This window comes from Ochotona princeps, chromosome X (assembly GCF_030435755.1).
Source record: "Ochotona princeps isolate mOchPri1 chromosome X, mOchPri1.hap1, whole genome shotgun sequence".
Taxonomy (NCBI): Eukaryota; Metazoa; Chordata; class Mammalia; order Lagomorpha; family Ochotonidae; genus Ochotona; species Ochotona princeps.
Window position 1 is genome coordinate 66,068,309 of NC_080865.1, and position 25,233 is coordinate 66,093,541.

At 42.2% G+C, this 25,233-nt stretch overlaps 1 protein-coding gene across 1 annotated transcript; it reads left to right on the forward strand.

Annotated features, from left to right (window-relative positions):
* The first annotated feature begins 7,980 nt into the window (after window positions 1-7,980).
* Window positions 7,981-24,809, forward strand: TMEM35A (transmembrane protein 35A). The gene is made up of 2 exons (XM_004590132.2): window positions 7,981-8,269; window positions 23,110-24,809. Exons 1-2 carry the CDS (start codon window positions 8,150-8,152, stop codon window positions 23,491-23,493), a joined length of 504 nt encoding a protein of 167 aa, XP_004590189.1. The 5' UTR covers window positions 7,981-8,149; the 3' UTR covers window positions 23,494-24,809.
* Window positions 24,810-25,233: the final 424 nt, after the last annotated feature.

A 25,233-nucleotide genomic window follows, 5' to 3' on the forward strand; every position in this document is an offset into this window, starting at 1 on the left:
ATCGGTCAAAACCTAATAACTGAGGTAATTGCTGTGGCACTGGTTGAGCAGCAGCAGCATATGACTGCCATCCTCCTTGAGCACCTGTTCAAACTCCAACTGCTCCAACTGATTTAATTCCCTGCCAATGCTCCAGGGAAAGCAGTACAAGATGGCCCATGTACTTGTGTCCCTGCCAGACTCAGACTGAATTCTTCACTCCTGGCTTTGACCTGGCCAGCATGGCCTTGGCAGCCATTTAGGGAATGAACCAGTACATGAAAGATCCCTCTTGTCCTCCTCTCTCTGCTACTCTGACTTTAAAATAAATGAAGAAATTCTTAAAAAAAAAAAAACACCTCAATTATAGGAGATCCTTTTTGCTTGGGGTTGCTGTAAGGAATGACTAAAATAATGCATACAAAACAATCTGAGTGGTACTTGAAACATGGTAAGACTTTAATAAACTGTGAAAACAGACTCGTGAGAGTCAAGGGCAAGTTGCAGCTGCTGCCATTGTTGTGCCTAGTAATGTTCAGTGTAACCAGCATTATCCTCAGAACTGGGCAAAAGGGGATTCTACCCTAGGGCTCATCCTTTAAGGGTAACTTATAAATAAATACTCAAAATAAAATGATTAAAGAAGGCAAATTCATTTATGTTCTTTGGTATCCAGTGCTCAGTGTAGGCATAGCACAACACATAAACCCAAACCTTCACTGTCGTGATTAGCATCATTCAAATTTAAGGGAAATGCTTTCTAGCTCTTACTCTATGTACTTGAAATAAGAGGCAAATGTGCACAGGGCAAAGAAATTACATTGCACTTTATAAGCACTATATCTAAGTGGAAAATGCAATGTCTTAAATAAATCTTTATTTAAAATTGAGCAAAAAAGAAGGAAATAAAAGGCAAATACATCCAAATGCCATGAAGTTTATAAGCTATGCTGCTGATGTTAGACACTGCTTAAGACTGCAAGGAGAATTTGAGCAACAGAAGTGCTTACTAAGAGAATAGTCAAATTAATCTGTCAAATCCCTTCTCTCTCAATGGCTATAGGCTTCCAAACAATGATTGTTTCCCAACAGTAACAAGCCTGGGCTTTCTTGCTTTTCCTTATGCTCCAATTCATAGTTCCTTGACATGTGGCCCTCTATTTGCCCTTTTGCCCCAGGCCAGGCAAATGGTTAAAGCTGGCCTGTAGAAAATACAACAAGATGTGGAAAGGAGGGCCTGGCGGCGTGGCCTAGCGGCTAAAGTCCTCGCCTTAAACGCGCCGGGTTCCCATATGAGTGCTGGTTCTAATCCCGGCAGCTCCACTTCCCATCCAGCTCCCTGCTTGTGGCCTGGGAAAGCAGTGGAGGACGGCCCACAGCCTTGGGACCCTGCACCCGCTTGGGAGACCTGGAAGAGGCTCCTGGCTCCTGGCTTCGGATCAGTGCAGCATCGGCGGATTCGCTTACTTGGGGAGTGAATCATTGGACGGAAGATCTTCTCTGTCTCTCCTCCTCTCTGTATATCTGACTTTGTAATAAAATAAATAAATCTTTAAAAAAAAACAGATGTGGAAAGGAAATGAGATACAACTGTTGGAAGGGAGACTAAAATAATCCTTACTTGCACTTGATGTGGTTGTCCATCCAGTGGAGAACGAATGGAATCGGTTGACCTTTGTAAGGAGAATTCAGAAACTAACTCAGGAAAGTGGCTGAATGACAATAGTGGGGTTTTTTTTTTTTTCTGTATACCAGCAACAACAAGTTACAATATATAGGGGGGGAATTCATTATTGATAATAAATTACCCTACAACATCTAGGAATAACTCTAAGAATGAACAGGTACAACACATACCAAAAAAACACATATATTAGTCCATACTACCCGGTTCTCTGTAGATTCAATGTAATCCCTATCAAAATTACAATGCTATTCTTTACAGAACTAGGAAAAAATTCCTAGGGCTGGTGCAGTGGCATAGAGGGCTGATTCCCTCATCTACTGCCAGCAACACCACATATAGGCACTGGTTCACGTCCCAGCTGCTCCACTTCCCATTCAGCTCTCTGTGGCCTGAGAAGGCAGCGGAGCATGACTGAGATCCTTGGGTCCCTGTACCCATGTGGGAGACCGAGAAGAAGTTTCTAGCTCCCAGCTTCTGATCAGCTCAGCTCTGGCCATTTGCAGCCATTTGGTTAGCAGACAAGCAGATGAACGATCTCTCTCTGTCTCTCCTTCTCTCTGTGGAATCTGCCTTTCCAATGCAAAAAAAAATCAATCTTTGTTTATATAAAGAAAGAAATTGTAAAATCATGTGGAATCATGAAAGACCTTAAATTGCCAAAATAACCTGAAAAAAAAAAAAGAACAAATTCAAAAGTATCATATTACTGGATTTCAAGATATTTTGCAAATCTATAGTAATCAGAACAGCATGATGCTGGTATAAAAGCAGACGCATTGATCCATAGAATTGGATAAAGAGCTTGGAAATAAACACATACATTTTAGTTGATTTTTGCTAAAAGAGCCAAGAAAACACAGTAAGGAAAGAACAGCGTACTGGAAGAAGACATAGGCACAAAACCACTTAACATTGGTCTAGACAATGAATTTTTCGATATAATCTCAAAAGCACAGGCACACAAAAGTTAAAATAGATAAGTGGGAGTGCCTTAAGCTAAAAAACCAATCTCCTGTAGAGGGGCCAGAACTGTACTGCACCAGATTAAGCCTCCACCTGAAACTCTAGTCATTCCATAATGGAGTGTTGCTTCAAGTTCTGCCTGCTCTGTTGTGATGTAGCAGGTAAAGCCACTACTTGCAGCACCAACATTCCATATGGACACTTGTTGGAGTCCAGGCTATCTCGCTTCCAGTCTAGCTCCCTGTTAAGGCACCTGGAAAAGCAGCAGAAGATGGTCTAAGGCCTTGGGGCCCTTCACCACATGGAAAACCTGATAGAAGCTCCTGGCCCCTGATTTTGAACTGGCTTAGATCAGGCCATGATGGCCAGTTAGGGAGTGAATCAATAGATGGAAAATCTCTCTCTGTCTCTCCCACTCTCTCTATGTAACTCTGACTTTCACATAAATAATTTCAAAAACCTAAGAACATATTGATTTCTGGAATTCTATTGTATAGTACGGTAACTGTAGTTAATAGCAATGTATTGTTTATTTCAAAATAATAAAAATGACCTTAAATGCTCTCATTATAAAGAAATGATAAATATTTGAGGTGATGAATGTGCTAATAAAGCTGACTTGATCATATATATGCATAGCACACAAATCGTGAAAGATCACATTGAACTTATATAATCATTTGTCAATGAAAATAAAATGTAAAAAATAGCTACATATATATATATATATATATATATATATATATATGCAACTAGCATTTGAATAAGTGGAAATTAATTCCATATTCCTGAATTGGAAAGCTAAATTTTGCAAGACAACAAATTTTAAAATTAATGACACATTTAATTCAGCCAAGCCCAAATTCAAAGTTACTTTTTTTTAAGATTTATTTTATTTTTATTGGAAAGTCAGATATATAGAGAGGAGGAGAGACAGAGAGGAAGATCTTCCATCCGATGACTCACTCCCCAAGCAGCTGCAATGGCCCGTGCTGAGCCAATACGAAGCCAGGAGCCAGGAGCTTCTTCCGGATCTCCCACTCGTCCCAAGGCTTTGGGCCATCCTCTACTGCTTTCCCAGGTCACAAGCAGGGAGCTGGATGGGAAGCAGGGCTGCTGGGATTAGAACCAGTGCCCACATGGGATCCTGCAGGTGCAAGGCGAGGACCTTAACCACTATGCTATTGCGCTGGACCCCAAAATTAGTTTTACTTTTGTTTAGTGTCTGTTTTCATCTACTTGAAAGGCAGAATGACAGGGAGACAGAGAGAATCTGTCATCCAATGGTTCACTGAACAAATGGCTGCAGCAACCAGGTCTGCGCCAGCCTGAACCTGGGAAACAAAAACTCCATCTGGGTCGCCCATGTGGGTGGCATGAATCCAGGCACTTGAGCCAACATCTGCTGCCTCTCAGGTTGCATTAGCAGGCAGCTGCATCAGGAGTAGCCAGGACTCAAACAAGGTACCCCCGTATGGGATAAGGGCATCCCAAGTGATGATTTAACATGCTGTGCCACAGTATCTTCCTTAATTATGTCACTTTGGTGAAGAGAAACTTTTTTTCTAAGATTTGTTTTTATTTGAAAGGCAAAGTTACACAGAGAAGGAGAGACAGAGAAACAGATCTTCTATCTGCCTGTTCACACCTCAAGGCTGAAATGGCTGGAACTGAGCTCATCTGAAGCCAGGAGCCAGGAGCTTCTGGGTCTCCCACACGGGTGTAGGTTCATAAGGGCATGAATCACCCTGCTGCTTTCCCAGGCTATAAGCAGGAAGCTGGATAGGATATAGCACAACACAAAATGGCACCTATATGGGATGCCAGTGCTGGCAGGTAGAGGATTAGCCAGTTGAGCCATCACGCTGGCATCCTGGTAAAGTGACTCTAAAGTTCAATGAATAAAGTCAAATGGCAAATAAATTTTGAAAATAAATTTTTATAGGAAACGTGGCTTATAGGTCATTGAAATACATGAGTATAAAATATTGTAGTGCTGGCACAGGAATCAACAAACAAATCAATGAACAGTATAGAAAGCTTTGAAACTCATCAAGCAAAAAGATAGGAACCTGATATACAATAAAGGAAGTGTCACAGGGCAACAGGAACAGAATTAATCAACAATATTACTTTTGAAAAAAGAAAGCATAAATCGGGCATATGAAAGTTTGTGCAAATGTTTGTTCTTGAGACTGGGAAAAGCTTTTCCAGCACAAAAGCATTGTTGTAATTATCAACACAACACAGCTTCATTGAATGAAACTGAAGCTGAAAAACACATTGAAACTGTCTGATATGGTGATGCTTACAGTCTCCTATATTGCTGATGGGGAGGGTAAATTTTTCTGGAAAGCAGTTTGGTACTGTGCATCAAAATTCTTTTAAACAGTCATGTCTTGGGGCTGACATTGTGGAGTAGCATGTTAAAGCCAGCAGTTGGGATGCCCACACCCCATATCAAAATACAGGTCTGTTTTCATTTGGGGGGATGTACAGTAGCTGTGAAATGCAGACTAACATCCAGATGTGAGGATACAATGTAGTATGCATTTCTACTTCCAAAGATGGACTTATAATGAAACTGTTCACTATATCTTGACAATAGGATGCTGGACTCTCTGCCATTGTCCATGCCCGCAATGATGGACATATGACTGTGTATGAAGAACTATATTTTAGTAATGATATAGAGGAACTGGGGGGGTGGGAATGGGGGAGGGGATAAGGGAAATGCCAGGAGCCTATGGAATTGTATCATAAAATGATAATAATAATAATAAAATGTAATAATAATAATAATAATAATAAAGAAGTAAGGAGGAAAAAAAATACAGGTCTGAGTCCCATGTGGCTTTAGCCTGGCCCAGCCTCAGCTGTTGTGCTCATTTGAGTAGTGAACCAGTAGATGGAAGATCTCTGACTCTTCCTCTTTCTCTGTTGTTCTTTCAAATAAATAAGTAAATATTTAAAAATTAATGTCTTTTAAGTGAATTAAAGCAGCAGCAGCAGTAAACAGAAATAACACAGGCTTATGGTCAATATCCTAACAGATGTTGGTCTTGTTCTGGGTTCAAAAAATTACTCTTCATCATGTTTGTAACTCACTTAATTAGTGTCGAGTGTACTCTCAGTCAGTGGTGTTAATGATTAGAAAAAGATATATGAATATATATGGATATTTAGATATCCATATATATATGAAAATGTTATAATTTTGAATCATTTAACCTGCAGAATTCATCCTAAAGAAAAATTTAGGTATTTAGGCACAGACTATACACAAGAATGTGCATCACTGATCTTTTTACTTGTAGAGGCAAAAACCATGGAAAAAACACCAATGTCTAGCAACAGGAAAATAAATGAATTATAGTACATTCGAATGATGCTAAAGCATTATGTAGCGATTGTGGTTTGCGAATACAGCCTAATGACAAGATAAAATACTAATAAACAAAGGGGGAATTAACTACATTGTCAAATCTAATTTTTAAGAGCAAATTTACATATTTTGCTCGCAGAGAGGCAGTAAAGAAAAAGGTTAAAATATTGAACAATAAAAATACGGAGGTTTATCTCTTTATAGTGGGACTATGAATTGTTGTGCCCTTATATTACTTAGTCCTTCACACATTTTTATAAAGAATATTTGTTAGTGTCTTTATCACATAATTTGAAAGAAGAAATAATGATCAATTATGTGACTTTGTTTCCCAAGGCTCATTTTAATGCCATATTCAATATAGGGCATTTGGAAAGCAAATTATAATGATGAATATTTCACATTTTGGAGTATTTTTTCTGTTTTTTTATGTCTAGGAAAGGAATCTTCTCTCTAACTTGTCCTATTGCTTTCAATAAATCCACTGGGAGTAAAGTCTGTACCTCCTTCCTCAGTGTGTTCTAATGGTGTTTAATTCACTTGTATGCATATGATAGATTCTCAGTAATTTGTAAATTGAATTGTAATCAGAAAAGAGCCTGAATTCTTCCCTCACAGGTTGTAAATGATAGCTTAAAGCTCAGCATTACCACTCTCAGAGGTGTTTGCATTTAAAATCATCTCCCCTCCCCACCAAGATTTATTAGGATCTGGTGCACAAAAGACATTGTTTTAGGACTGTGGGGCATATACAGAAGTGGTTCCTATTCCTTTAAATCCTTATAATCTAATTTGGAATGGAGCAGAAAGGCAGAAAAGCAGGAGAGAATCACACTCTCTGAGTTATTGTTGCGTCTTAGACGTTGTGCTAGGTGATGTACATACGTGAGATTGTTACACCAAAACTTGGCACACTTTTCCTCCACTTACAAATGTGGAAACGAGGTTCACACAAGGGAAGAAAAGTGTTGAAGTTCACACAGTGAGTGGCAGATCTGGAATTGAAACCCTGACCTTCTGGGTATGACAACACTGGATGTGCATGCTAATTGTGCAAATTATTGTTTGGGAAAAACAGCAGATCCCATATGGAGAGCCTGGGCTCTAGAAATAACTGTCCAGATTTGTATCCTTGATCTCTGCCGACTGGCTGTATACGGTTGTGCAGGTTACTTAATTCCCTGGAACTCAGTGTTCCCAGCCCTAAAAATGGTGACTCATACCTAGCTCACAGTGTTGCTTTTAAAGATTCGATTAGGGCAGTGCCTAACACCTAGTAAACATTCAATAAATATTGGTTGTTGTTAGAGAAAATCGGAGGAAGCAATCATGTCCAGCTGGGAGTAGGCTGGGAAAGCCTTTATATAGGAAGCAAGCATTGTGGAGTGATGGGGGGAGGAAGAGGGAAGGGTTAGGAAAGGCTTGGGTTACTAAGTTGGTAGAAGCCTTGACAGCTGTTCAAAGATCAATCTCCCCAAAAAGCGGTAGGTGTCAAAACGCAATAGGGCCTTGAATGACGAACTAAACACTCTGGAGTTAGCCACTGGGCCACGGGAGCCTCGGAAAGCCTTTCAGCAACAGAACAATAAAGCATTCTTCAGCAGCAGCGCCTCGCAACTTTGCAGTTTTACCCTTAAGTGGCACTCACTTCAGAAACCAACAATTCTCTGAGGACTGACAATTTGATTGAGGGAAAGAGGTGGAAAGGGGGTGTGAGTGGCTACAAGCTAGGAGGGGAGGAGATGCAAAGTGTCGGGGGTGGGGGAAGCGGCAAAAAGAACGTCTTCTCGAACTCCTGCTGGCAGGAGCGGCTCCTTGACTGTACTCCAAGAGTAAGCTACCTCCTGCTCTTCAAAAGTGCAAGTTTCCGCTTCGACTCGGATCTGCCTTTAACTTCCAATCTTTTTGGCCTGTGCGGAGCAAGCGTAGGGCATTAGGACCCAGCGATTGTTATAGTGAGAGCGGTTGAATCTCGATCTCTCAATTTTTTTCTCGAGCTCCCTCCTCTCCCTTTGTCATTCTAGCTGCCTGCTGCCTCCGCAGCGTCCCTCTAGCTGTCCCTGTGCTTGCCTACTGCATCCTAGACTGACCGTCTGCGCAAAGCAGGATTAGTTGGGACTTGCCTTGGTGACCCCATGGCATCCCCCAGAACCATAACTATCGTGGCCCTTTCTGTGGCCCTGGGACTCTTCTTTGTTTTCATGGGCACTATCAAGTTGACCCCCAGGCTCAGCAAGGATGCCTACAGTGAGATGGTAAGTGAAGTCTGCGGGTGGTGAGGCGCGCACCCCCTAGGGGGCTGTGAAGACCTCTCCCCTTCTTTCTCACTCCCCAGTCCCAGCCCCTCAATCCCTACCCCCACCCCGAACCCTCCCTTCTCCCCCAACAACTTTGCCGCTCAGAAGCAGCAGCTGGAGAAGAGTGGTTTTATTGGGGGCTATGTGGAGCCAGTGAGTCTCCCTATCCCCAAGTAAGCCAGGAGGCTGGGACCTGCGCAGCACCTGTCATGGGCAGGAGTCCTCCCCTCTTTCCAGCACACACCCAAAGTCTGGGCCACCAGTCTGCTAGTCTGATGCCTTTCCCTGGAGCTAAGAGTTTAACAAGCTGGAGAGTTGATTTATTTTAGGGAAGAACAAAGGAAAAAGAGGGAAGGAGCTGGGGGACAAAATGGGTAATGTGTAGGAGCTGGGGAGGTATTCCTCCAGCCCCTGGGGTGGGTATCTGGATCCTGGAGACAAAGCAGACTTGGTCCATACAAAGGTCACTGAGATCCTGATTCTTGCCCTTCTCCCTAGGGCAAGCTGGCTGTTTTTGTTTTATTTTGTTTTGTGTGTGGGTTAATCTACTAAATCTGCAAAGTCTGCTTTTTATCTCACCCACAAAGCAGTCCACAATTGGCCACCTTGGATTCTGTGCCTGTTCGGGGCCAGGTCCTCTGCAGGTTTTCCCCTCTGCAGAATTGGAATTACAGAAGGTGACTAGCTAAACCTTGCCTCTGCAACCAGGGAGTGGGGGTGGGGGGCTGGGCATGCTGAGGGCTTGCTCTTATGCTATAGAGTACTAGAGATGGCAAGGGATGTTTCCAGCACTTTCGGTCTCTCACCTCTCCTTGTCACTTTGCCTCTTGTTTTCCCTGCCCCAGTGGAAGAGAACCTGCTTCTGGAAGCTTTTGCAGGGTTATCAGAATGGGATTTGGCAGGGGAGGGGGAAGCGGGTGGGAATGAGGCACTTTACTGACCTCTCAAGGTCAAGAGAGGAAAGGAGCTAAGGGCAGCAGCAAAAGGGGTTAGAGGAAAGACACAAGAGGAACCCTCTGTTAGAGCCGAGGCAGTGCAGAATAACCTCACATGTTGAGAGGGATTAATAGCTCTCCTGGAACCCACTGCAGAGCTTGCCAGGGCCCCTGAACGTAAGCTGCAAATGGATGGAGACTGGCAAATTATAGATGCCCAGAAAATGTTTGCAGGCAGCCCTGGCTTCAGTCTCAGGGTTGCAGCCTGCGCTTTCCCTTCCCTTCTCACCACAGGAGCACCCTGCGGTGGGGGAGGGGCCGCACTCCTTGGGTTTAGGTCTAGCCTCAGTGGCAAATCCCAATGTGCTTCTCCTTCTCTCCTCCCCTCCTCCCAGCATGTTTGACCAGATGGAATTGAAATCAGGTCAAAGTGAGTTATCCAAAGCAGGCTGCATTGAGGAGGGGAGGGGCGGGGTAGGGTGGCAGAAGCCACTAAAGGGCTTGAAGAGGTTGGGGCAGAGGGACTAGGGTGGAGGGGAAATGCCTATGGTTTTTTTCTTGGCTATAGTAGTTTAGTGTTGGAGTATAAATACATGAATTTGCTCTGGCTTTACTTTTCGTATGTATCTCTGTTTATATGTTTGCGAATATGTACCATAGATATTTTTAAGCTTAGGGACATGGCACCCTTCTTTATTATACTCCCTGCCCTCCTGACTCTTGCTCAGCTGCCTTAGCCGCCCCTCACCCCCCTCCCACCGCTGCACCCTATGTACGGTGTTAGGCTCTGCAGGCGATCCAACTAAGATGGAGTCATCGGGAAGCTTCCTACCAGCTTGGCAGGAACTCACAAAAAGGACCAGCCACAAATGGGTGTACAGTAGGTGTCTTCCTAGGAGTGGAGCTGTTTTTTGCAGCATAATAAAAGGCAGAAGAAACAAACATGAAGATTTCCTACCGTACACAGGAACGTATTATGACAGGTATAATCTGAGATAGCAATATAGAACCGTGTGTGTGTGTGTGTGTGTGTGTGTGTACACATTCCAGTACTTCTGTGCTCAGAGGCATCTGGAGGAAATGCAAAGACTATATCTAACTGGAAGGTAGATGTCACTGTGGAGTGAAGCTTGAAGAGGATTTTCAGACTGCCCTTTTCTAGGGTCTCCTCCTGCACTGAGCATCAGACCATAGGCTAAAAGAGGGTTCTTTGACATGGGGCCCCCTGCACAGTGCCTAGGTTTAGCCCAACTTTATGTACCTGAACCCATAGGAAAAGGAAGGGGGCATCCAGCTCAGTATAAAGAAGGTGCCAACGTATATTTGTGGAATGGCTGGGTGAATGAATAAGTCATTATGGCATTACCTTGGCTGATCACAACCTTTCAGATTTTTCTGGTTAGCTCTTGATTATTCTGTTCAGAAGCCATTGTTTGCTTCTTAGAAAGGGGCCGTAGTCCCTCAGAACCCCAATCGTGCATCAAATAGAATGATTACCTAGGATTTTCTATTTTCCATTTAGGAATGATTCCTCTGCATTGATGGTGTTAGTCATATGTTGATTGCAGTGGCATTTCTTAGAAGCTCTGAATGCCTTGTTGTTGTTTTAAGGTTATTTGTTCTTAAAACATCTCTACATGGTAGATTCGTTTTATTAGTTATTTCATATTTTTACTGATGAACAAACTGAAGTAGATCAAGTTTAATTACTTATCCAAGGTGTTAGGATAGGCTGTTGACAGAGCAGGTAGTAGAAACCAAGACGATGACTCAATATTCCCAGTAGGGGGATCATTAATAGTTAAAACTCTTGTTTTCTTAGTTTGATTTTATTTTTTTAATGCCAGAACCTACAATGGATTCTTGAAAATTATCTGGCACATTCTTCTTTTTTTGTACCAGTTTAATAACCCAATCCATATTTTTGAGTTTTTTTTTTAGACTTTAAAACCAATTCTTCAAATTTAAGTGCTAGATTTTTTCTTTTATGTTAATTTTTTATTGTTCCAAAACCATTAATTTTATGCTTAGGTGTTACTTTTTCGTAAACAATCACTGCTCAAAAACCAAACAGAAAAAATTAAATATGAACTACTCTATCTCAGATGGAGAATCCAGGAGAGTTTAGTGGTTGTAGAATCATTATAGGCTTGGGTTCAAATCCTGACACTCATGGTGAAATGAGGATAATAAACCTTACCTCAGAAGGTTGTGTAAATATTAAATGTGATTCATAGAAAATGTCTGATACAGTGTTTCCCATAGGAGATACTCAAGAAATGCTCTAGGTGAGTTGATAAACAATAATTGAATCTATTTTATGCTGTTTCCAAAGTCATTTGGTTAGTTTCAAGGATTGAGATCAAGTATTTAGGTAGAAGAACAAAGGACCATACTGTGGCATAGTGAGATAATCCTCTGCTTGCAGTACTGGCATCTCTTATGGGTGCCAGTTTGAGTTCCAGCTATTCCACTTGCCATCCAGTTTCCTGCTTATGACCTGAGAAAGCAGCAGATGATGGCTCAAGTGCTTGGGTCTCTGTACCCACATGGGAGACTTGGAGGAAGCTCCTAGCTTCAGACCAGCCCATCTCTGGCTGTTGCAAGTCATTTGGGGAATGAATCAGCAAATGGACGATCTCTCTCTCTCTCTCTCTTGTTCTCTTTTTATCTCTATAATTGTGACTTTCAAATAAAAATAAATAAGCCTATTTTTAAAAAAGGATAAGATGATATTTCCATGTGCCCTGGTGAACAGACTTTTTTAAATTAAGATTTAGTTTACTTATTTGAAAGGCAGAATTAGAAAGAGAGGAGGAGACAGAACAATTTCCATCTACTTGTTCACTCCTCAAATGGCAGCAACTGCTAGAGCTGGGCCAGGTTAAAGCCAGGAACTAGGAGCTTCTTCAGATCTGCAGCTCAAGGGGCCCAAGGGTTTGGACTATCCTCTGTGGTCTTTCCAGGCTCACTAGCAGGAAGCTGGACCAGAAGTGAAGCAGCAAACACTCAATCTGGGGCTCACATGGGATGCTGACTCTGCAGGCGATGGCTTGACCTGATATGCTACTGTGCTAGCCCCAGATGCATTTCTGAGTAGCCTGCTTGCATGTGTTGTCCCATACCTCCTCCAGATTTAGTAAGTAGCATTATGGAGTACTCTAAATCCCATGTGAATTCAACATGATTAGCCAGTCTTTTGAATAAATGCCTTCATTAGCTCATTTGAAACTGACAGCACTTAGAGGTGCTGATAAGCAGTGACTGGGAACGTATGAATGCTTGGCTTGCTTTAAATTTGGTATTCTGATTTATGTACCAGTGGTTCCATTCTGTAAAAACGGAGCCATATTATAGAATGGTATGAAAATACCAAAATTATGTCACAGTGAAGCCAAATGATTTGGGCCATGGGGACAATAGGGCAAGTCTCCAATCTTTGCATCCCCTCATGGAAAAGATCTGTCAATTTGATTGATTAGGTTATTGACAATTAAATGCCCCCTGCTTGCATAACCTGGCAAAACGCTCCTAACTTGTTTGGGCAATTTATTTAACACTCACAGGTAATCTTTTATGCTTCAAATCACTGCCATTAATTGCTTTCCAACTAGGTAAAAAAGTAGTAACTCACTGATGCACAGACTGCTCTCTGGAGTAGTACAGTATCTTTAGTCCCTTCCAGAGGAACTGGAGTTCTTGAGATGTGAAGGGACTTGGTGTCATTCACACAGCTAGCCATTAGGAGCTAAACTACACATTGAAGCTAAGATCAGAGAGCTTGTAGTCTCTCAGCAAGGTCAGCAGCTGAGTTTGTTTCAGAGTAACCTAGGGGAGTTAGAAGGACTGGCTTTGCCAGCTAGCTTCCTCTTTAGGTGGGCATTCCTAAAAAGCAGTTGAAAAATATTCAAATGGATATTTTGGCAATTAAACATATTATGGGCTTTTATTGCACTTAACAATAATCTCTGATTCATGTGTGGCTTTTTTCCCCTACAGAGATTCAGGAAAATCATACATGAGTCAGTACATTTTTCAACACTCCTGTAGGCTTTATGGCCTATGCGACAGCTTCCAGGCTGAGACTTTTAGCCGAAATGTATTCCCCTCAATGCTCCCTTCTGCTTTTCTACTGCTATATATTTTATTGAAGTTTGACATAGATACTGAAAAATGTACATACGTGTAGAGCTCAAGGAAGTTTCAAAATTTTCCCATGTAAGTAGCACTCACATCAAGAAATAGCACATGACCAACTCCTCACGGCCCTTTCCAGTTACTAGCTCTCTGCATGAATAGTTACTGTCCTGACTTCTAGCAACATGAATTGCTTTTCCCTGTTTTTGAACCCTATACATGTGAATTATTCAGCATGTTAGATTAATTATTATTTCTTTTACCTAATTGGCATAAGCGAAGTCAAGTGGACCAAACCACTTACTCTCTGTTCTCATTTTGTCCTATTAACTGCCTTGGGTCAGTTATTAATTTTAATGAAAGATTAATATTATTTGACTGTCTTGCTGCTCAAGCTTAATCTCATTAATATGAAATCATGGACCTTGAGTGTTGTGAAGAATAAATGACAAAAAGAAAAAAAGAGAGGAGAATATGACTAAAGAAAAGCTCCATATGTTTTTGACTCATATCTGAGTCATATGTCTTCAGACCGCAAGAATGGACCTGATAGATTCATTGCAGTTAGCATTAAATAACTATTGTAGCTTCGAAACATATGGGCTTTTAGTTGTGTGGCTCATTAATGATGAAATGTGTGCACATGTGAGGGGGGGTTCTCGGATGACATTGTGAAACATTGATTCTTTGATTAACTCTTCAAAATGCTCATCTATTTTTACCAAAGGGGAAAGTGAAGTAATCAAATGCTTAGTAATTTTCTCCAAGCAGTTTAGGGATGAAACTGAAATTGGAATTTAACTTCTCTTAAGAATTCTGGTCCAGGGGCATATTAAGATGCCAGCAGCTCACACCCAAGTGCAGGTGAGTCTGCTACTCCACTTCTGTTCCAGCTTCCTGCTCATGTATCTGGAAGATAGTGGCAGATGACCCAAGTGTTTGGGCCCCTGTCACCTATGTAGGAGGCTCAGGTGAAGCTTCTGGCTCCTGGGTATTGGGGAGTGAACCAGGGGATGGAAGATCTATCTCTTTGTCTATCTCCCCCCTTTCTCTGATGCTCTGCCTTTCAAACAAGCAAACAACTCTTTAGAAAGAGACTTTTAAGGGCGTACTGCAATGATGGCTCAGTGACTAAATCATCACTTTGGAAGCACTGGGATCCTACATGGGCACGACCAGTTCATGTCCCGGCTGTTCCATTTCCCATCTGGCTCCCTGCTTGTGGCCTGGGAAAGCAATAGAGGATGGCCCAAAGCCTTGGGGCCCTACACCCCTGTGGCCCTACACCCAGAAGAAGCTCCTGCATTTGAATCAGCTCCGTTCTGGCCGTTGCAATCACTTGGGAAGTAAACCAGTGGCTGGAAGATCTTCCTCTTTGTATCTCCTTTTCTCTGTGAAATCTACCTTTCCAATAAAAAGAAAATGTTTTTTAAAAGACTTCTGGTCCAAGGATATTACTGGATGATTGGCCTTTGACTGAGGGATCTAAAACTAAAATCCAAATTTAAAACAAAGTCTCTGCTGCTTTCCTCCACTATAAGAAAGCTATGATGTCAGGGTCTGGGTCATCGAGATGGAAAGAAAACAGACTTAACAAAGTGAGTCTATTAACCATCTTTATTCTTGCTATCAATACAATTAAGGTCTTTAGAGACCTAGTTACTATAGACTTAAAACATGTGACCCTTCTATTGTTAGAATTAAGCATAATGACAGGACTGACTGTTGCAGAATTTTTTGATGTCTCTACCCTGCTCTAAAAGAGAAAAAGAGAAAAAGAGAAAAAAATAAAGGGGCTTCTTCTAATATCAAGAGCCTTCCAAGCTTAGTCTCATCTATAACAGACTAAATATTCCCTGTCCGGGCTCCTAGAGCATAGATCCTATCTGTGTCTGCTCAGCTTTCAATTAAAGATTTGATGAAATGGCTTATCCACATGCAATTTTCTCTTAAGAGAAAGAGGAACGAAAGAGGCAACAGGTGCATAAAAATATCCACAGCTGTTATTTAAGAGGTTAACTGAACAAATGAAAAAGTAATATGGAGTTACACCAGGTGGAGAGAAAAAATATCTGTAAAGGCATAAGAACTCTATTTAAAGACATGGAATTTGGACCCAGGCTACAGATTACCCTGTAGTATAGATAAGAAACTATTTTTGAATGAGACATGGTTAGTCTGAGCCAAAAAATGAAAAGGGTTTCCAGAAGCCACTCAGCCAGCTTCTAGAAGCGTTGACTCTAAGTAAAGGAAAGTCATCTTACCTCCTATGTTAGGGCAGAAGTTTACACTTGGGAATTGCCTCTTGAGAAACTTTCAGTTGCTAATTAGAAACAGTCAGTAAGTGTTAAGGTGTGGATTTCTTTCCCAAATCTCCTTCAGCTGCCATCTGCAGAGTTCAGAGGGGGAAGGAATTGTCAACTTGCATGTGTCTAGGTTAGTAGTGAGAGAAAGGGTCAGGCTTGTCATTACCACCTTGTGCCCTAGCTCACAACTTAGCTCTACACCATGTCGATCTGATTGTACAGCTCTGCATTGTACTTTGCCTACTGGTCCACCTTCCTCTTAATGTCCCCTCAAAAAATGTTAATTTAAACTAGATACTTAGGAGGAAAGCAACAAATACATTGTATTTCATAGTGTGAGGTGACTTTTGTTGAAGATTCTATTTTTATTTGAAAGGCAGAATCAGAGAGAGAAGGAGGAAGAGAGAGAGAGTTCTTCCATCTATCCATTGGTTCACTTCCCAAATGCCTGCAATGGCTGCAGCTGAGCTGATCGAAGCCAGGAGCCTCCTCTGAGTCTTCCACAAGGGTGCAGGACTTGAGTCATCTTCTGCGGCTTTCCCAGGCCACAAGCAGTGAGCTGGAGGGGAAATGGGGCAGCTGGGATTCAAACCAGTGCCCATATGGAATGTTAGCAACAAAGGCAGAAACTTAGCCTACTATGCCAGGATTCCAGGGGGATGGTAGAAGGAGGCTGAAGTGAAGTTTAAATAATAACAGTCTCTGACAGAATGAGGACTAGAGAAAGGTGAGACAGTCATGCAAGGGCAAGTAAGAGCCTGATTAGTTAAAATTTTGATATTTTCTTCATCATGAATGTTATTTAACCTGATTAATTGGTGCCCTCTGAAGTGTTACCCCCAAGGCAAGTAGCCTTGTTCATTTCACCTTTAGTTCTAGCCATGCTCAGGAAAATGAGGCTCAGAGAGGTCAAATTGTTCATGAACACTAAATGGTGGCAGAGCTGGGATTTGAAGCCAACTGTATTTGAATCCAAACCATGCATTTTTTCACTAAACCATCAGCCTTTTAATAGTCCTCATTGAGGATTATCTGTGCCACTCACAAAAATTAGTCCATTCATTGAAGGTACATCGACTTGTTCAGAAATGAGAAAAATTACTTCCCATTTGTTCTAGATCTAGTTGGCTTTCTGTCCAATCTTTATAGTACAGTCTTTCCTCAGGATCAGCTAGGGATTGTTTCCAAGATCCTCTTCGGATATCAACATCCACACATGCTTTGGTTTCCGCTATAAATTGGTACAGTATGGCCAATCCTTCCCATCTGTGAATTCCACATCCATGAATTCAGCCAACTGCGGATGGGAAATATTCAGGGGCAAAGCTATCTGTATTAAACATATACAGACTTTTTTTCATACAATTATTTCCTAAGCCAGGAGTGGGGGATGTTCGGCTCAAAATCATTCGGTCTAGCCCTGCCAAGACAACCACAGGTGGAACTTGAAATTCAAGAAATTTATTGCAGGCTGATTTTTAAGTTGGTAATTTTGTAAGGCTTATGAATGATGTTATAAATATCCAAATGGCCCTTGGCAGGAAAAAGACTCCCCAATCTTGCAAAGTATAAAAGCTAATTACGTAGAGTTTACATTGTATTCGGTATTATAATAACCTAGAGATGATCTAAAGCATACAGAAAGATGTTTGTATGTTATGTGGAAATACTATGCCCTTTCATATAAGGGACTTTGAACATCCATTTTTGGGAGTGGAGTGGGGGGGATGGGATCCTAGAACCAATCTTCACATTTATGAAGGGCTGGCTGTCTTGCATATGCCACTTTTGGCTGTTAGATTTTCTTTTCTTCTTTCTTTCTTTCTTTCTTTCTCTCTCTGTCTCTCTCTCTCTTTTTCTTCCTTCCTTTCCTCCCTCCTTGCTTCTTTCCTTCCTTTCTAAGGCTTGTTTTATTTATTTGAAAGAGTAACAGAGAAAAAGAGATCTTTCATCCACTGGTTTACTCCCCAAAATTACTACAAAGGCTAGGTTTGGGCCAGGAGCTTCATTGGGGTCTCCCATGTTGGTGGCAGAGGCCCAAGCACTGCTGCCTTCCAAGGCATATTATAAGGGAGCCGCATTGAAAACGGAGCAATCAGGGCTCAAATCAGTGCTCGTATGGATGCCAGTGTCACAGGTGGTAGTTTAACTGGCTGACCCACAACGCTGGGCCCATGTATTCTCTTCTTAAAACTCCTTTTTAGATCTCCTGACCATTTCCTTATTCCTTCCTGTTCTCTGCCTTCCATCTTGACAACCTGTTCTGTTCAACATATTCTCATATTTAGAGAATGATAACACCCATCTACCCAGACACCAAAGTCAGAGGTCAGATAATTTTCTGGGTTCTTCCATTTTAGTGGCCACATCCAATAAAGCACCATATTCTGTTAAATTTTTTCATTAAGTCTTTTATTAGATAACTAGCTTACAGAATATCAGCTCTAGGGAATACTGAAAATATATATAAGTCCATTGACCCTGGGAGGTTAATACATAAAAGAGCTCCTGCAGCCAGACCACCCACAGTGACCATGTGGTCATGTTCACAACTAGGCTAACAGCCAAATTCTACTGATTTTGCTTTCACATGTACTTTTTTGTTTTTAATTGGAAAGGCGGATACACAGAGAGGAGGAGAGACAGAGAGGAAGATCTTCCGTCCAATGGGTCACTCCCCAAGCAGCTGCAATGGCAGGAACTGAGCCAATCCAAAGCCAGGAGCCAGGAGCTCTTCCAGGTCTCCCACGTGGGTGCAGGGTCCCAAGGCTTTGGGCCATCCTCTACTGCTTTCTGAGGCCACAAGCTGGGAGCTGGATGGGAAGCAGGGCTGTCAGTATTAGAACAAGCACCCATATGGGATCCCAGCACGTGCAAGGCGAGGACTTTAACCACTATGCTATCTTGCTGGACCCTCACATGTACTTTTTTTTTTAAAGATTTATTTTATTTTTATTACAAAGTCAGATATACTGAGAGGAGGAGAGATAGAGAGGAAGTAGAGCTGCCGGGATTAGAACCAGCAGCCATATGGGACCAAGGCGAGGATTTTAGCCACTAGGCCACGCTGCCGAGCCCCCTCACATGTACTTTTGACTGTGGATACTTCCCTCCATCCTGTCATTATGCTAGTCCAGGTATCTCACCTGATATCCTTGTTTGCAAGTGTGGCTCTCCCAGTCTATTCTACAAAGTATTTCCGGACGGATTTTCCTTAAAATCAAGTGCTTGTATTGCTACCCCTGGGTTATGGGACAAAGTTCCAAGGCTTCATAGTAAAACAGATATTGTTCTCCATGATCTGATTCATATTTTTTGCTCCTGTCTCATATCTCACTTCCTCTCCTTCCCTCCTATAGTCCACATTGAACTGAGGAATGTTCTTAGAACACTAGCCTATTTTGTGCTTAAGGGCCTATATTTATCCAGATTCTGCTACTTTCGGTGCCCTCACTTTATTGATGTTACATACACTTGCTCGTAAGATTCCACTCCTGCTTATCTGTCAATACTCCCACAGGTGTACCTTCTCTATAATCACTATATAATTTATTCAGAGCGTGTAATATTTTGCTGGCTTATGTATTAGCATATCCACTCTTTCCATTATAAACTGTAATCTTTATGAAGGCAGGGCTTTTGAATGATTGATATCTGTATCTGGAATACTTAGGACAGTGCCTAGTACAAGGAGGCAGTTAATACTATTGAATATTTTTTTTAAAGTTTCATTATTTTCATTGGAAAGGTAGATTTTATAGAGAGGAGATCCAGGTCTTTCATACACTGGTTCACTTCCCAAATGGCCACATGGGCTAGAGATGAGCTGATCTAAGGCTGGGCGCAGGAACATTCTTCTGTGTCTCCCATGTAGTTGCAGGGTCCCAAGACTTTAGGCCATCCTCCGTTGCTTTACCAAGCCATAAGGAGAGAGCTATGAAAGTGGAGCAGCTGGGCCCGGCGCGGTGGCCTAGCAGCTGAAGTCCTTGCCTTGAATGCGCTGGGATCCCATATGGGCGCTGGTTCTAATCCTGGCAGCCCTGCTTCCCATCCAGCTCCCTGCTTGTGGCCTGGGAAAGCAGTGGAGGATGGCCCAAAGCCTTAGGATCCTGCACCCATGTGGAAGACCCGGAGGAAGAAGTTCCTGGCTCCTGGCTTTGGATCAGCACAGCACCGGCTGTTGTGGCTCACTTGGGAAGTGAATCATCAGACCGAAGATCTTCCTCTCTGTCTCTCCTCCTCTTTGTACATCTGACTTTGCAAAAAAGAAAGAAAGAAAGAAAGAAAGAAAGAAAGAAAGAAAGAAAGAAAGAAAGAAAGAAAGAAAGAAAGAAAGAAAGAAAAAAGAAAAAGAAATAAATTGGAGCAGCTGAGACACGACCCAGCACCCAAATAGGATGTTGACACCACAGGGTGGGAGATTAGCCTGTATACCACCGTGAGAGCCTTGAAGGAATACTTTTTTTTTGGAAAGAGTTATTTGTTTATTTGAGAGAGTCTCACTCACACACACACACACATAGTGTTCATCCATCTACTAATTCGCTCCTCAGATAGGTGCATTACCTATAGACTGAAGACAGGAGTTTCTTCCAGGTATTTCATGTAGACTGTAGGGGCTCAGACATTTGGGCTATCTTTCACTTTTCCCAGGCCATTTCAGGGAGCTGGATCAGAAGTGGAGCTGCTGGGGACTTGAACCAGTGTTCATATAGGATGTTATATGTGGTAGATTAACACATATGCCATGACACCAGTCCTGAGCAAATTATATGCTTCTTAAGATTCAATTTTCTTGTTGTTGTTGGAAAGGCAGATTAGCAGAGAGAAAAATCTTCTATATGCTGGCTCACTCCCCAAATGGCCATAATGGTCGGAGCTGAGCCATCTGAAGCCAGGAGCAGGAGCTTCCTTTAGCTCTCCCACACGGGTGCAGGGTCCCAATGCTTTGGGCCGTCCTCTACTGCTTTCTCAGACCACAAACAAGTAGCTGGAAGGGACATGGAGCAGCCAGGACATGAATCAGCACCCATATGGGATCCTTCACATGAAAGGCCATGATTTAGCCACTGAGCAATTGCACCGGGCCCACAAATACATTGTGTATATTGGAATCAAACAGAGGCCTATCCAATCAGACACTTTACAAAATCTGATCCATTTGTTGGAAGATGAGGATCAGGTCAATCTGAAAATGGAAAATATGAATCATCTATTATTCTAGAATCAATAGTTTTGTTACTATGTTCTCTAACCAAATGACTCCTTCCTCTGTGTTAGGATGTGTTCTTGTGGGCTACTATTGGGCCTCGTATAGACATCTATTATATACTACTAACTATGCTACTTTATAATGTCATTTGCGTATGTTTTCTCCACCTCTAGACTGAGAGCTCTTTTTCCTTTTAAAAAAAATATATTTATTTGAAGAGGAGGGAGGGAGGAATGGATGGGAGAGAGAGAAAAATACTGATATTCTATCTACTGGTTCACTTCCCGATTGGCTGCAACAACCTGGGCTAGGGTGAACTCAAGAGCCATCTGGATCTCCCATGTGGGTCGTGGGTGGCAGGGACTCAAATCTCTCAGCCATCGTTTATTTCTTCCCAGAAGCATTAGCAGGGAGTTGGATCAGAAGCAAAGTAGCTGATACTGAATCAGCATCCAGTATGAGGAGCAAGCCTCACAAATAGCACTTTAACTTGTTGTACCACAATATCCACTCTCAGTGAATGTCTTTGTCCCTGTCTTCTTTGTGTCTTTATCTCCAATACATAATCCATAGTGTTCAATAAATCTTTGCTGAAATAAGACTAACAAAACTGAACCAGGTCTTGGAATTTTTTTTAATCAACACGAGAATAATTTTGTCTAACTATATTTTAAAGATATTTCAGGAGCTACCATTTATATGCAGTTTTGTTTTTCTGTTTGCTCAGCAGCCACTTTTCATTTTAAAGATTACACAAATGGGGCTCGGCAGCGTGGCCTAGTGGCTAAGGTCCTTGCCTTGATCCCATATGGCTGCTGATTCTAGTCCCGGCAGCTCCACTTCCTCTCTATCTCTCCTCCTCTCAGTATGTCTGACTTTGTAATAGAAATAAAATAAATCTTAAAAAAAAATTTTAAAAAAGATTACACAAATGTAAACTCCAGTTCAGTTATTTTCTGAACTATCAGATTCCAAATTAGGAAAATCCAAATTAGTTTGCATGCATGGGAAAATGTGCTTAATTATAGTGTGTGTGTGTGTGTGTGTGTGTGTGACTTCCCTTGTTTTGTTTTGCTTGGAAGTCATATTATATACCTGGGTTTGGACAAGGCAGACATTAGAAAATGTTCATGTGGGGCTCGGCAGTGTGGCCTAGTGGCTAAGGTCCTTGCCTTGATCCCATATGACCGCTGGTTCTGGTCCCGGCAGCTCCACTTCCTCTCTATCTCTCCTCCTTTCAGTATATCTGACTTTGTAATAAAAATAAAATAAATCTTTAAAAAAAAAAAAAAAAAAAAAAGAAAATGTTCATGTGGCTAGCACATAGTAGTTTCTTGGACTAAGTGAATTTTCTTTTTAGATTCTTAATATTGTTTATGATTTATAATCAGCATTTTTACATTCTAAAGCCAAATTCTCTGCCTTATTATTCTTAGTGCTTGCCTTGGTCCATACAGATTTTTTTTTAAAGATTTATTTATTTTTATTGCAAAGTCAGATATACAGAGAGAGGAGGAGAGACAGAGAGGAAGATCTTCCGCCCGATGATTCACTCCCCAAGTGAGCCGCAACGGGCCGGTGCGAGCCGATCCGAAGCCGGGAACCTGGAACCTCTTCCAGGTCTCCCACATGGGTGCAGAGTCAACCATACAGATTTTTATAACAACATATGATAAAGAAGGTAGCTTGTATGCAATCGAATTTATTGTACACAGTTGTGGAGGCAGAGAAGTTCAAGATCGAGGTGACAACACATCCCTTATCTAGGAAAACCCATTCCTCATACGCACTGACTCTATGTCTACATGGTGAAAGGGAGCAAATGGAGTCCCTTGTGTGACTTTTATGCCAGCACTAATTTCATTTATGAGGGCTCTACCCTCATGACCTAGTTACCTCCCCAAAGCTTCACCTATTAGTGCCACTACCTTGTGGTTTAGGATTGCAACATACGAATTGGGGCAGAGACATTCAAACAGATATCAGTGCTCCTGCTGAGGTTTAAATCACAGGGATCCCAGAAAGTTACTTGCATTTTCCTTGCCTCAGTTACCAGATTCCTATCTATGGGACCAAGTGAAAAATGACACACCCTTGGCTGGTATGCAAGGGGAACGGTAGGGAAGGGGGATCCTGTTTGTGTTTTCTTAATTCCAATGTTAACATCATGATTAATCAAATGGTTTCTTTATGGTATTCCTACTCTAGAAGCGGGCTTACAAGAGCTATGTCCGAGCCCTCCCTCTACTGAAGAAAATGGGGATCAATTCCATTCTGCTGCGAAAAAGCATCGGTGCCCTCGAAGTGGCCTGTGGCATCGTCATGACCCTTGTGCCTGGGCGTCCCAAAGATGTGGCCAACTTCTTCCTACTTTTGCTCGTGTTGGCTGTGCTCTTCTTTCATCAGTTGGTCGGTGATCCTCTCAAACGCTATGCCCATGCTCTGGTGTTTGGAATCCTGCTCACCTGCCGCCTGCTGATTGCTCGCAAGCCAGAAGAAAGGTCTGCTGAGAAGAAGCCTTTGCCAGTGAACACAGAGGAGCAACCTTCCTTATATGAGAAGGCCCCTCAGGGCAAAGTGAAGGTGTCATAGGAATGCAGAAATACAAAATGTGGACCTTCCAGGCAGTTGCTTCTGTGACACCCAGGAAGATGTCAGCCTGTGTTTTTAGTTTGGTTTATTTATCCTGGGGCAAGGGGGAAAATGTAACCTGCAAGTTAATGTCCCTATTGGCTTGTATACATCTGTACCCTAAAATGACCTCCCCACATTGACATTCGTGCAACACCTTTGATCACTCTGGGGCGACTATCACATCTTGCTGCATGTACATATATACAGCTACTACTGAAGTGTATTTGTGAGATGGACTCCAGCAAGCATGTGACTGTGCAATCATGTGTGGGGAAATGTGCTTAATTATAGTGTGCGTGGTGTGTGTGTGTGTGTGTGTGCCTACACTCCCATGTGTGGAGATGGCTCTTATCTTGAACTAATCCTGCACAGTTATCTTTCCCTTTATATGCTAATGTCAGCAAAGGCAGCCTAACACAATCCTGCTTACTTAAGGTATAAAACAAGTGGCCTATTCCCATACATGGGGGCAATCCCTGCCTAAAATGAGCTGAAAAGTTCAATTTGTCACTTTAGAAAAAGAATCCCTTCCTCCCTTCCATGTGAAAGCTTAAATTAATATGTAAAATTAATGAGAATCTACTTCTACAGTTGTTTAAATTTTAAATAGTCCATATTGAGTTTCCTTACCACGAGAGATCCATGCAGTCAAGACAGTCTCATTCTTCTAGGAGGAACCAGAGGATGCTTTACCTTGCCTTGTCCCAGTCCAGCCTTCTCAGCCCTTTGACCAACAACTTCAAATTAGAGCAGTAAACTTGCTACCAGACATCCCTTTACAGTTTTCTTAAGCCTAGAGCTGCCTCACTTCCACTATTCTCAGAAACAAGCCAGGATTTGACAGCTGCTCACCTGGTGGCTAAGAGAGCAGGGATTGGTCCTTTTAGAAGCCTGTGAATCTCAAACTCCAGCTGTTCTCCAAAATCATTTGAAATTCAATAGATGAACTGGACCCAGTGTTTCTGCCAAACAGACTAACTAGCTCGATCGCTGGTATAAGTGGCATCTAAGTCATCCCCAGGCTCGTCTCCTCTATGCCTCTTTATCATTCCAGTGGGTGGATTTCTACTGGGGGAAGAATATTTGGCATGGGTTAGTTGGACTGAGCAGTATGGACATTTGCCTTCTTCATTACGTACTGCTGTTTCTCCTTATTAGATGTGCTTTGATGGTTTTAATATTCTTGTACCATTGGGATGGGGAAAGGGTGGGGGGGTTGTGTGTGGGGAGAGTATTTACTGTATTTTCTTCAGTGTCATTGTTCCTGGTAATTGATACCTCTGTCTTACTTCATTCATTCTTTCAAAATAAAAAAAATTTTTGAAATTTGGAGGAACTTTTGTCTGGCCAAATACGGAAATTTCTTTTTGTTGTTGTTGTTTTAAGATTTATTTATTTTTATTACAAAGTCAGGCATACAGAGAGAAGGAGAGACAGAGAGGAAGATCTTCCGCCCGATGATTCACTCCCCAAGTGAGCCGCAACGGGCCGGTGCTGTGCCGGTCCAAAGCCAGGAGCTCCTCCAGGTCTCCCACACGGGTGCAGGTTCCCAAGGCTTTGGGCTGTCCTCCACTGCTTTCCCAGGACACAAGCAGAGACCAGGATGGGAAGTGGAGCTGCCAGGATTAGAACCGGTGCCCATATTGGATCTCGGTGCATTCAAGGCAAGGACTTTAGCTGCTAGGCCACTGCGTGGAG